The following is a 12,234-nucleotide window of genomic DNA, read 5'->3' on the forward strand; positions in this document are numbered from 1 at the left end:
GCATGGGATTAGCCTAACTTAAAGGTATTGTCAAACATCAAAAAGAGGGAGATTGTTGGTGCAATATTCCCTATGTCAAGGTTGACCTGGTTGACTAAGCTTGAGTCTTGATGTTTGGATTTCGATATTTGACAATACATTGAGACAATACATGGAGACTGACAGGTCATGGAGATTGCAGGTGCAATCGTCCATGTGGAAAGTCCTGGTGAGTGAAGCTAGGCAGATGAAAATCCTAGTGAGTGAAGCTAGGTGAAAATCCCGATGAGTAAAGCCGGACAGTTGGGAAAGTCCTGGTGAGTGAAGCCAGGCAGGTAGAAGTCCTGGTGAGTGAAGCCAGGCAAGTGAAAGTCCTGGTGAGGGAAGTCCCGGTGAGTGAAGCCGGGCAATGGAAAGATCTGGTGAGTGAAGCTAGACACGAGGAAATCCAGATGGGTCAAGGGTGACCGGACATCTAAGTGGGTCATGGAGGACCGGGCACTTGGCACGAGATGATAAGTCCAAGTGGGTCAAGGTTGACCGAACACTTGCCACAAGGAGAAAGTCTAGATGGGTCAAAATTTGACCGAACTCTTAGCGGTCGTAAGTCCAATAGGGAGTTGGCATGGAACTAGGAAGTTCGGACGTAGTGAGCTTCCGAATGGCATAACTTTTGACTCGGATATCAGAATGAGGTGATCTCAGATGCGAAACGAACCTAATTTCAAGCTCTATCCAGTTTTCTACTTTACAATCGATTGGCCAATCGATTAGGGGGTTAAATCGATTGGTCAATCGATTGGGTGACACAAATTCGTGCAGAAATGGGCTGAATCGATTGGTTAATCGATTGAAACTTTCCCAATCGATTGGTCAATCGATTGGGAGAGTTTCTGAGTGAACAGTACGCTTCTGAATTGATCAGTTGATCGATTGAAACCTCCAATCAATCGGTCGATCGATTGGAGAGCTGGAAATAGCTCGAGAAGCCTTGAATCGATCGGGCAATCGATTCAGGGCGATTCCAGAGAGCACAGAGGCGCTTTGGATCGATCGGTCGATCGATCTAAAGCCTCCCCAATCGATTGGGAGCAATCCAATCGATTGAGATTCGACTGTTGGCGCAAATATAGACGTTGGCGAGCGTTTTCTTCGTTTCTTCTTCATTCATTCTCCACAGGCGATCACAGAAAAACCTCCACAGCGATTCTTTCATCCTCACCGCCAGTTCTTGAAGGTTCTTGGAGGCATGCCCAAGTCAAGAGGCGAGTTACGGCAAGAAGAAGAAGCTAGGGTTTCATTGTATAAAATCTTGTAAGATTTATTTGTATTTGGCTTTCTTCTTTCTTATTGTTGTATTGTAAGATTGTAAGGCTTCTCCATCTTCGGTAGTTACCGTAAAGGAGTGTTTTCATAGTGGAGGGTGCGTGAGTGTGTGGATCCTTGGACTAGTCGCCTCTTCTTGAGGTGGATACCAAGTTAATCCCTAGAGTTAGCGTTGTTGTTTTTGGCTCTTGTATTTTCCGCTGCACATCATCCCAAGAAGCGAGCATCAACGAGCACGAGATCGCGCCGAGCTATTCATTCTTCGATCCAAGAGGAGAGAGTAGGTTGGGTTAACCCTTAATGCATTGCATTAAATTTGATTGAGGTCAATTTAGTTTGTTATTTTCCTATTTGTGCCATTTACATTTGAATCCTTGCTTCCTTAGTTAATTGCAGTAGCTTAATGATGATCCCTGTTTAGATTAGGGAGACACGGTATGTGACGGTTGAACACAACTAATTGAGAGAGAGAGATCCTCTAAGAGAGACTTTCGAGAGAGAAATCGGGAGAGAGAGAGAGAGAGAGAGAGAGAGGGAGAGAGAGTAGAGGGGTTGGCAGTGCCCCTTGAGTGAATCCTCTCCTTTCCCCTTCTCTCAATCCCAACCCTAAAAAAGGAGGAAAAGATGAATAAGCCGCTTGACCTCGTGGCGCCTATTCATACCTCTGCATCACTGCTAATCCCCATTGTACCACATGATACGCATTTATAAAGGATAGACTCTAACTTAGTCGTTTTAAGATATTTTGTAAAATTATCTAGAACAATGTTTATCGTGGTCGGTGAAGATGGGATGTGTTCCCTTTGGAAGTACAGATTGATGCATCCTCTTATGGAGGTCAACTCCCTTCCTTCAATGTGGTCGAGTCCTCCCTCGATAATCTTTCAAGAGGTGGGTTGGGTGCATAATAGGCATATTAAGATTTCACTTTACATCAATTATATTATGCACTTTTACACAAGAAAACTCACTAAATCAATAATTCTAATGAATCTAATATGTGTTTATAGCGGGAACACAGGCTTTTGGTAGAAGAATTTTTTTGCTTATTAGTATGAGCCCAAATCCTCTGGACCGCTTTTTGCAGTCTAGGTAATGATCCCTAAATATGCATTGATGGAATACATGGTCCCCACTTATAAAATAGGTAGGGATCATTCATCTCCACAAATGCATGTTTAGGGACCATCCCCTGGACCGCAAAAAGCAGTCCAGAGGATCTGGCCTCGTAGATGGATTTTCTGAGCATTGGCATACAAAATATAGATGGATTCATATATTTAGACAATTCTACAAACTATAGATGAATTTATCATAACTGAGTTGTATTATGTTGGAGAAACATTTCTCCAATAGTATAAAATTTTCCTAATTTTTTCAGTTGATTCTCATCCTTTTCAATATCATGTGAGTTTTTATTTCAACCCCTCTTTCATGATCATTAATGCTATAATGTACATTCTTCCTGTTTGAGTATACCTTGTTCTGAAATTTTTGAGTATAGCGCCGATATCAGTATCAATATGCACCAAAAAGAAACTTATCTTTGAGCTTGTCAGGTTGGACAATGATGGCGACTTAGGAAGGCGAATGACAATGTATGATGGAGGGGAAATTCTATATACGACGGGTGCTTTTCCTTTAGGTTAAAGGACTTCACGATTTCATTACTTGAAGAAGATGGAACTTACCATTTCTCCTCTATATACTTGCTATCTTTGTTACAATCGTGTAGTTTCTTGTTTTTCATAAAATCAAAGGAATTTAGAGTGATTATTAAATAAAATTGATGGTATCCAGATTTATCCCCGAGCATCCCAAGTCGGTAGGATCTTCTCCCAAGCAATCATTTTCTCGGATGTTACAATAAATACTACAATAATAGCATTGCTACAATAATGCTTCTTTGTGATGACCGGTGGGCTGGCGTCGTGGCGCTTCCCCAACACGGAAGGGGTACAGGCGATGAGGGGTGCTGGAGTGAAATCACCTTTGCTTTGTCGAAGGGTTTATTGGAGCTTATATAGGTGACTTGGGTGAGAAGCAATCGAAACAAGTTTGGAATTGGAATCAATTTATTAACTCAAAATTACCAGGTCCATTAGTAGGTCTATGAAACCAGTCCAATTACCAGGCCTATTAGCATATTCAAATTATAATTAATCTGTCACAATGCCTTAATTATAATATATTATTTAGTATGACACAATCACTTATTATTAATGATAATTTAAAATAAATTAAATCACTTAATATGAAATTTCTAAATTACTAATTGAAGTCCGCCTCAACCATGATTAACTTGTACATGAGAGAATATTTAAACAAACTGTAGATTATATATATATATATATATATATATATATTTAACTATTGAACTAACAATAAATAACAACAACACCAACAAATTAATTGGTTCAATTTCTTAAAATAACAGGGAGATGCAGCCCTTGAAGGAAACTCTTAATCATCTCCAAAGCTCGAGCTGGCTGATAGCTTGGAACACTATGTCCTGCTCCCCGAACAGTAGCAAATGTCAAATTATGATCATAAACCACAGTGTATCCCCCAACCTGCATATTCACAATAAAAGTCATCAAAGTTAATATTGTTTTAGTAGTTGTAGTCATGGTTTTAGCAATGAAGAGAGTTTTGACATCTTTCACTGTAATTCTGCCAATATTATAGGAGGATAACTTGCTTATCTATGTAAAGACTTTCAGTTCTTTTATCTATGGGTGAAGGTGGATTCAAGGATAATGAAATACAAAATATATGAATGTGCAATTACCAAAATATTTAAAATAATATAATTGTCTACCTCATTGTTAAGCATCCAAGCTCTCCATGGAACCTTCACTTTAAGCTTTAGCTTGTTGAGGGAGTATCTTGTGGAAGTAACAGGAACTCTTCCATCCAAGTCACCGCTGCACAATTGCATGCATGAATATGAAAGTGAACCAAGCCAAAGCTTACTTAGGGACAAAATTTGATTGAAAACCCCTCACTCGTAATCTGACAAACAATAACTTTATCTTTATCGTATGACATACGTTATGTTGAAATCTTAAAGACTTGTGCATGTCTCCAAGGCGTAGCACAGACGGTGGACGCATGACATTTATGGCGTAATAATCAGGGGTCGATTCTCAAGAATTGATAATCTAGAGTTCACCCTACCATATGCCTATAGCATGTGTACCTACATGTACCTCTCTCTATATCCGTGGGGCCGACACTAAGGGGGGTGCTAAGGTAACGAATCTACCTTTTCTTAAAGACTTGTGCAACTATAGCTACTAAAACAATGGCCTCGAAATGAAAAATCGATATATCTATAACTATTATTGTAGTTACACAATGTATATAAGGGCCATAAAATTGATGTACCTAAAGCCGATACCCCTTTTAATATGATGAAAATCTCTATTTACTCATGCAAAACTATTGTCATACAATGAAGACATCGATGTCGACAAAGGGGTTTTCATCTAAATTTTGTCTCACTTTAACTTATCTTCTGGGTTAGTTATATGAATCTAACGATGAGGCTATAATTATTTTTTTTACCTGTACTTCAAAACCCTAATTCCATTAGACAACAATTCGTGAATAATTGGTAGCATTGTGGAAGGCTGATCTGACCAACCCTGTATCACTTTGCTGCATTGAGACAAAAAATATAAATAAATGAGTTGAATTTTTATTATTTTGTTTAAAAGAAAATAAAATTATCAAGTGACAGCTTGGTGCATATGAAGTATAGATATATACCTACAACCAGACCAAGTGTAGTTGAGCTTTGTCACATTGGCATGTAGAGCTTTCTGCACCTTAGGATTGTTAAGGTATGCCTCCACGTAATTAGAAGTACAAGGATCAAAATTCTCAATCTGCATCAGAATTTAAATACAACATTAATTTCAGTATACAGAGATAACAATTGGTAGGTATAAAGGGATCGGACAAAGTTGTCATATATTTTGAAAAATAGAACGAGATCATCGAATCTGTTAGTTCCATGGTTTTTACATTTAACTTGGCTATAAACCATATCTCTATTATTCATAATTGATATGATTGAGCGAAAATTTAGAATCAGTTAGGCCACAAAAAGAAGCCTCCTAAGGTGAACAAAAATATATTATGCAAGTTCCAACTCAACATGTGGAAGAGGAGCTTGTGAAACACATGAATCCATGATCAAGAGGAATTTATAATCTCTCTGACTCGAATGTTGAATGGCCATTATCATAAGCCACCCTTCTCCATTTGTGCAATATTCAAGTGGAAAATATTCATATTAGTGATTAAGTTTAGAATGAGTTTAGAAAGGGGGCCTGCCCGCCAAATGATCTAAGGAAACTTATAATCTCATCAAGTCAATCCTGCAACGTATAGGTCTCCCTGGGTGCAATTTAACCTTATCCAGTGACTGACTTGACTGAGAACCATAAAATGATTTGAGTGAAAACTATGTAATGTAAGTGATTAACATTCAAATGATTGGTGGAGGGGCCTTGAAAGGGTAGCAAGACCATTGCATATATATCTCTTCGCACATCACATGATCAAGCGGACACAATCTCGAGATCACCTGGCGTTCATGCATTTTTTTTTTTTTTTTGAATATGAGGGTTTGCATCAAGTTAGTTGTTATTGTATTTCTCAAAGGGATCATGATAGAAGTTAGCATTTACAGTCTGATTACCCCTAAATCCAATATAGATTTTTCCTAATTTTACTTGCGATCAAACAAGAATGCAATGAACTTCGATTCTAAATTGACTCTAAAACTACCAGGAAAATGAGGATAAATATATAAAGATGCTTGCAATATACAAACCGAGGGCAACTTTCGAGTTGGCGTCACGCCCGATGAGAAGCATAGAGGTGCGTATATGTTGTAGACGTTCACTTCCGTGAAAACGTGGTTCGCCTCGGCGATAGCTCGGTTGCACTCCGGAGGCTGTAGTTGCGCACCCGGCGAAAAATTGCAGAACTTGTGGATCGCAACGATGGTCTCGTCGGCTAAGAACGCATGCGTCCAATAGTAGTCAAGCAGCCCCTTGTTACTCGTCTCCTCGTCGATCACCGCGTTCCCGATCTAGGTCATTCAAAAGCAAAAAAATGACATCTTTCAGTCGAGAACTAGAGGAGATTAATACTTCCCAAATCATCTTGCAATCGAAATGAGAACTTTCGATGAAGAATCGGATCTGAGGGGATCGATCCTTCCCAATCAATTTAATTAGAAATCAAAAGAGTGGGGATCGATCGATCAGACTGATTATTCTCGGGATCCATGTCTTACCGCGATGCCTTTGAGATTGATGAGGCAATCTTTGTGATGGAGTATGGCATGGGCGAGCTGAGGGACGTAGTGCCCGGCATAGCTCTCGCCAGTGATGAACAAGTCCCTCCCCTTATACTCCGGGAACCGCTCGAACCAGTTGACGAGGAAAACCAGAGCATCAATTGCCGTCCTACGGTCACCGCTCGTGGCATAGTCCGATGTGGTGTTAGAGTAGGAGAAGCCGACGCCGGCGGGACTCTCCAGGAACAAGACGTTCGCCACTGAATGGTGGCATGATGCCAATCAATTCGAGGTAATGCCAAAGCAGAAATCTTTTGTCACGATGATGATAATGATGATGATGATTCCTACCTTCGTTCCAAGCATAGGGATTCCTATACAGAGTCTTGCCATCACTCATGACTCGAAACGGCCCGAGCTCCTCCATGGCGCCGTACCCTAGAGATGAACACCCCGGCCCTGCACCCACCCATGTCACAGCAATCACCACTCTATCGATCGAAAAGCAACATCATTTTATACTAATTCCATACCTCCATTGAGCCAGAGCACAATAGGCTTCGATCCGCTGTTCTCGGTAGCCTCGACAAAGTAGTAAAATAGAGCCCGTCCGTTGGCTCTGTCAACTGTGACATACCCCGCGTACTGATCGAAATGCACCCCTTCTGGTTGGCCAGGCAGCCGAACAACCTTGTCCCCCTCCTTCAGCCCACTATTGTCGTAGGCCTTCGACTCCAAGTCGGATATCGAAAGAAGACTTCTTGCCCAAGACGAAGAAGACGACCTCTCTGCTCCGTTGTTAAAGTAGAACTTGTTTAGCACATCTCTCTGCCTCGCCGTGCTGGAAGCCACGCAGTGTAAGAAACAGAAGAGGAGCAGGCGGAGGAGGAGGAAGAAGAGACAACTGAAACTTGGCTTCATTGTTTGATTGGGAATGAGGAATAGAATGGAATAGAATCTTATTTATGGGATGAATCATTGGATAATTATGGGATGAATCTTTTATATGGGATGGATTCTTGTTGGAGCCAGCGGAGATTGATGCGTTTGTTCTGTTTGGCAATGGACTCTGTAAAAGGCCAACGAATGATTAATTTTGAATAAACATTTTCAAAATTAAAAGAATTTAAAAAAAATACACTTTTTTCAATATTTATACAATGAAATAATGCATATTCATATTTTATTTAAATCTAATTTAATTTTCCCTTAATTTTTATCAACTTTTACCACTCACTCACTGGATTATTCATTTATCATAATAAGTAAATCTAATTAGTTTTAGCAGTTCTTGTGAGTCACGTATATAATGATCTAATTAGTTTTAGCTTGACTATTAACTAATTAAATTAAGTGAGATTAAATTAATAATGAAGTTTAAATTTATTTAGTTAATGTTAAATTAATTGATTTTAAATTTGATTTCGAATTAACTAAAATGTTAAGTATGGATTAACTAGTTAAGGATTAATTAAGATTAGATTTATTAGTTTAGGATTAATTAAGTGTAAGTTAACATAATTTAAGTTTGAGTAAATTAGTAATTAAGTTTAAGATTTATAATTATTGCTCACGTTTTGGTAAATTAAGTGTAATTATGAACTATTTAATTGAATCTGAGGTCAATTTATTAAGTTTGATTCGAAATAATATTCTTACTTAAATTAAGATTTATTCATTAATTAAATATGAATTAAATTGTTTAGTTATGTTTAAATTAATTGATTTAAACTAATTATGAATTAGGTTAAATTAAACTTATAATAATCAAATAATAAAGGTTTATTACGTTGATTAATAAATAAGTTTTTAGGTTATAAAGAAAATAAAAAACTTTTAATTAATTGAATTAATTGTTTAAGTTTTAATTAAATTGATTAAGATTACTTAACTTTTAATAGTGTTAAATTTATTTAAGTTTTAGTTAAGTTAATTTAAGGTGGATAACTAAGGTTCAATTTTGGAGTCATTTAGGTGTGTTTAAGTTAGGTTTATGTTAGGTTTAATTTTAAAATTTAAATTATGAATTTAGTTTTAATTGGATTTAGTTAGATTAAAATTCAAATTAAGTCAAAATTTTAATTAGTTAATATAGTTAGTTAGTTTAGGATTAATTAAGTTGATTAAGTTTTTAGGTATAAATGTTATTGCAAGAAGCAGCAGATGATCAAACGTAAGTTTTGATATTGACAAAAGGTTTTATGTTACGTCCTATTGTTGTTCTAGAAAGTTTAACTGAATATACAGAAGTCCTAAGTGATCTTAGGCAAAGAAGTTAAAGTGGACATTAAGCTATTAGAAAATCCTAGTTTGGGCTAGGCAACGAAGTCTTGGTTGTTAGGACCAAAAGTAGCTAGAGGGGTGAATAGCTCGTCGCGTTCGCTCGGTGCTCGGCGTTGCTTGTTTCTTCAAAGATATGACAGCGGAAAATACACAAACAATCACACAACGCTAACACGGTTGGTTTACTTGGTATCCACCTCACAAGAGGTGACTAATCCAAGGATCCACACCAACACACACACCCTCCACTAATAAAACTCTCCTTTATGGTAACTACCAAGGGCGGAGAAGCCCTACAAGACTCAATACAAGAAGAGAGGGAAAGGATACAAGAAATACAAGCTTACAATGAGTATAAACCCTAACCCTAGCTTCTCTTCTTGGCTTTGATCCGCCTCTTGACTTGGAGAACTTCCAAGATCCTTCAAGAACTGGCGATCTGAGCTTTGTAAGTGCTGTGGAGGAGCTGGCGAGAGATCTAGAGTGAATCGGTGAAGAGATGCCGAAGACAACGTTCGCCTGCGGCTATAAACCCGACGCAACGGTCGGATCCCGATCGATTCGAATGTTCCCAATCGATCGGGGAGGCTTTGGATCGATCCAGGGATCGATCCAAAGCGCTCTGTGCTCTGGGAAAAACGCCTGGATCGATCCAGCGCTTATCGCGCGAAGCAGCCGCGTCCCGATCGATTCACTGATCGATTGGGACATCTGGATCGATCCACGGATCGATCCAGAGGCTCTCTGTTCGCTAGAAAAGGCCTGGATCGATCCACTGATCGATCCAGCTCCTGGATCGATCCACTGATCGATCTAACACTTGGTTTTTGCCCAAAACCAAGTTCCAAGCCTCTCAAACCAACATCCGGTCAGCCTTGACCTGTTGGTACACCATGCCTAGCATCTGGTCACTCCTTTGACCTGCTAGGACTTCCCACCAAGTGTCTGGTCAATCCCTTTGACCCACTTGGACTTTTCTATTCATGCCAAGTATCTGGTCACTCCCTTGACCTACTTGGACTCCCATCAGATGTCTGGTCAATCCCTTTGACCTATCTGTATTTTCCCTTGCCTGGCTTCACTCACCAGGACTTTCACCTAGCTTCACTCACTAGGGTTTTCATCTGCCTAGCTTCACTCACTAGGGCTTTCACCTGGCTTCACTCACCAGGACTTTCACCTAGCTTCACTCACTAGGGTTTTCCATCTGCCTAGCTTCACTCACTAGGACTTTCCTTCTGCCTGGCTTCACTCACCAGGACTTCCATTCTACCTAACATCCCAGTTAGGACTTCCCAGTCAAGTATCCGGTCAACCTTGACCTACTTGACTCTTCTTCAATCAATTTCTTATTGTCAAACATCTAAACTCAAACCAAGACTCAGCTTGGTCAACCAGGTCAACCTTGACCTGAGGGATTTTGCACCAACAATCTCCCCCTTTTTGATGTTTGACAATACCACAATAACACTTACAATACCACATGTAAGTTAGGCTAATCCTATAGCCTCAATCTTCATGCCACTAGGTAATGAACACATAAATTAAGCTCTTCATTCTCCCCCTAAGAGGGCACACTCCCTCTAGGTAATGAAAGCCTAACTTACACCCATTCACAGGTCCTTTCATTCTCCCCCTATTGGCACACATCAACCCATCTTTGGGCACACATCAACCCATGCCCCAATTTTGGGTACACATCAACAAATCCATTTGTTGACGACTCTCCCCCTGAAGAGTGGCTCATCGTTGTTCACAACATCACTCGTTGTAATCAACACGATAATGAAGATCCCATACCCTTCATTTATCCTTAACTTCTCCCTCAATGTAGACAAATACCCAACCTTGAGCATTTTCTAACCACTTGAGTTCCCACTTGAAACAATGAAGATATCCACTCCCCATTTCAAGTTCAAAAGCTCATATATGAGCATTTTCTTTAAAGAAGGTTATCCACCTTCCAAGGTTCATGAAAAATAAATTTTTCATGTCTTTAAAGAGTCCCTCCCCCTAAAGACATGGTGGTAAACTCCTGTCATTGCACCAACAATGACTTGGAATCCCTAAACCTTTAGGAAACCCAGATTTAGAAGTTTTGAGGTTCAAATACTCAAAATTTGAAACAAACCTCAACCTAAACTTCAATGAAGCATTCCTTAACCAATCCATCCTTGTTTTCACATGAAAACTCCCTTTGTATGTATACAAATGTATTTTAGGGGTTTGGATTGGTTACCTAGACTCAAAGAGGTTCAAAGATGCTGAAATCAGACCTTCCCAGCCAAAATCAGCAACTTGGATCGATTGGAGTTGGGTTCCAATCGATTGAACCTTTCTGAATCGATCCACTGATCGATTCAGACTACCTGGATCGATCGGCTGATCGATCCAGCGAGCTTCTGCTCGCGGGAGACTTGCCTTCTAAATCGATCCACGGATCGATTCAGGCACTCCAATCGATCCATGGATCGATCGAAGCTCTGATAGTTGCTGAAATTCCATTTCAGTCAACTTCAGAAACCCCTAGAAAATTCTACAAAAATCCAAAAATCATAAAATTTCGTGTAGACATTATTTAGGGCATACTTAATCATGGAAAAATAGTTTTCTATGAAAATACATCATATTTTCAAAGATTGACACAAGCTTGAAAACTTGCTAAAACTTTAGCGTTTTCTTCAAGTTTGTGTCTAACTATTCAATGGTGATTACTATCAAAAGATAGCCTTCACCATGGTTTTCCAAAAGTATTTTAAAAACATTTTCAAAACCAATATCCCATCATGTTCCTTGGGCATAATGCACATGACTTGTACATTAGCTTTCCCAATTATGGGAAGACACATAACTATGTGTTTTGATGAACCTAAAAACTCAAAAGAATGCACTCAATCAACATCTTGAGCTTTGTTCATCATCCTAACATCTCACTTGTATCTAATGTGCACTAAAGCACATACAAGTCACCTTATAGTCTTTGTGAGATGTAGATTTTGGTTTTGCCCTAATCTAGGGATCATGCATATTTATCTAGGCATTTTAAAGATATTAGACATCCACCTAGGATGTCACTTGTTAATAAGTGTTGTTAAATGCCATTTGTCCTTAATTACAAGGAATTAAACTAATGCATGATAATGTTGTGGCATACATCAAAATAAAATAACTTTCAAAAGAAAAATTCCTATAACTACATGATGTATGAATGTCATGACATGGTATTTTTGGATTTTGCATAATAAAACATGAATGCAAAAAAAAAAAAACATGATGTCATGGCATATGATGGGCAAACAATCATGGCAAGATTTAGCATAAATAAAATA

General features: G+C 38.9%; 1 protein-coding gene across 1 annotated transcript in view; it reads right to left on the reverse strand.

Moving 5' to 3' along the window:
* The window catches only part of LOC122013696 (serine carboxypeptidase II-3-like), a 41,932-nt gene extending 34,389 nt beyond the window's left edge, over nt 1–7,543 (reverse strand). Inside the window, exons 1-8 of the mRNA XM_042569933.1 lie at nt 7,156–7,543; nt 6,974–7,081; nt 6,620–6,882; nt 6,152–6,412; nt 5,080–5,192; nt 4,876–4,968; nt 4,127–4,232; nt 3,741–3,878 (exon numbers count right to left, since the gene is read on the reverse strand). Of these exons, the coding sequence (XP_042425867.1) occupies nt 3,741–3,878; nt 4,127–4,232; nt 4,876–4,968; nt 5,080–5,192; nt 6,152–6,412; nt 6,620–6,882; nt 6,974–7,081; nt 7,156–7,543 (1,470 nt within the window). The remainder of the gene's footprint in view (nt 1–3,740; nt 3,879–4,126; nt 4,233–4,875; nt 4,969–5,079; nt 5,193–6,151; nt 6,413–6,619; nt 6,883–6,973; nt 7,082–7,155) is intronic.
* Nucleotides 7,544–12,234: the final 4,691 nt, after the last annotated feature.

Source organism: Zingiber officinale, chromosome 8B (genome assembly GCF_018446385.1).
Source record: "Zingiber officinale cultivar Zhangliang chromosome 8B, Zo_v1.1, whole genome shotgun sequence".
In the NCBI taxonomy this organism is placed as follows: Eukaryota; Viridiplantae; Streptophyta; class Magnoliopsida; order Zingiberales; family Zingiberaceae; genus Zingiber; species Zingiber officinale.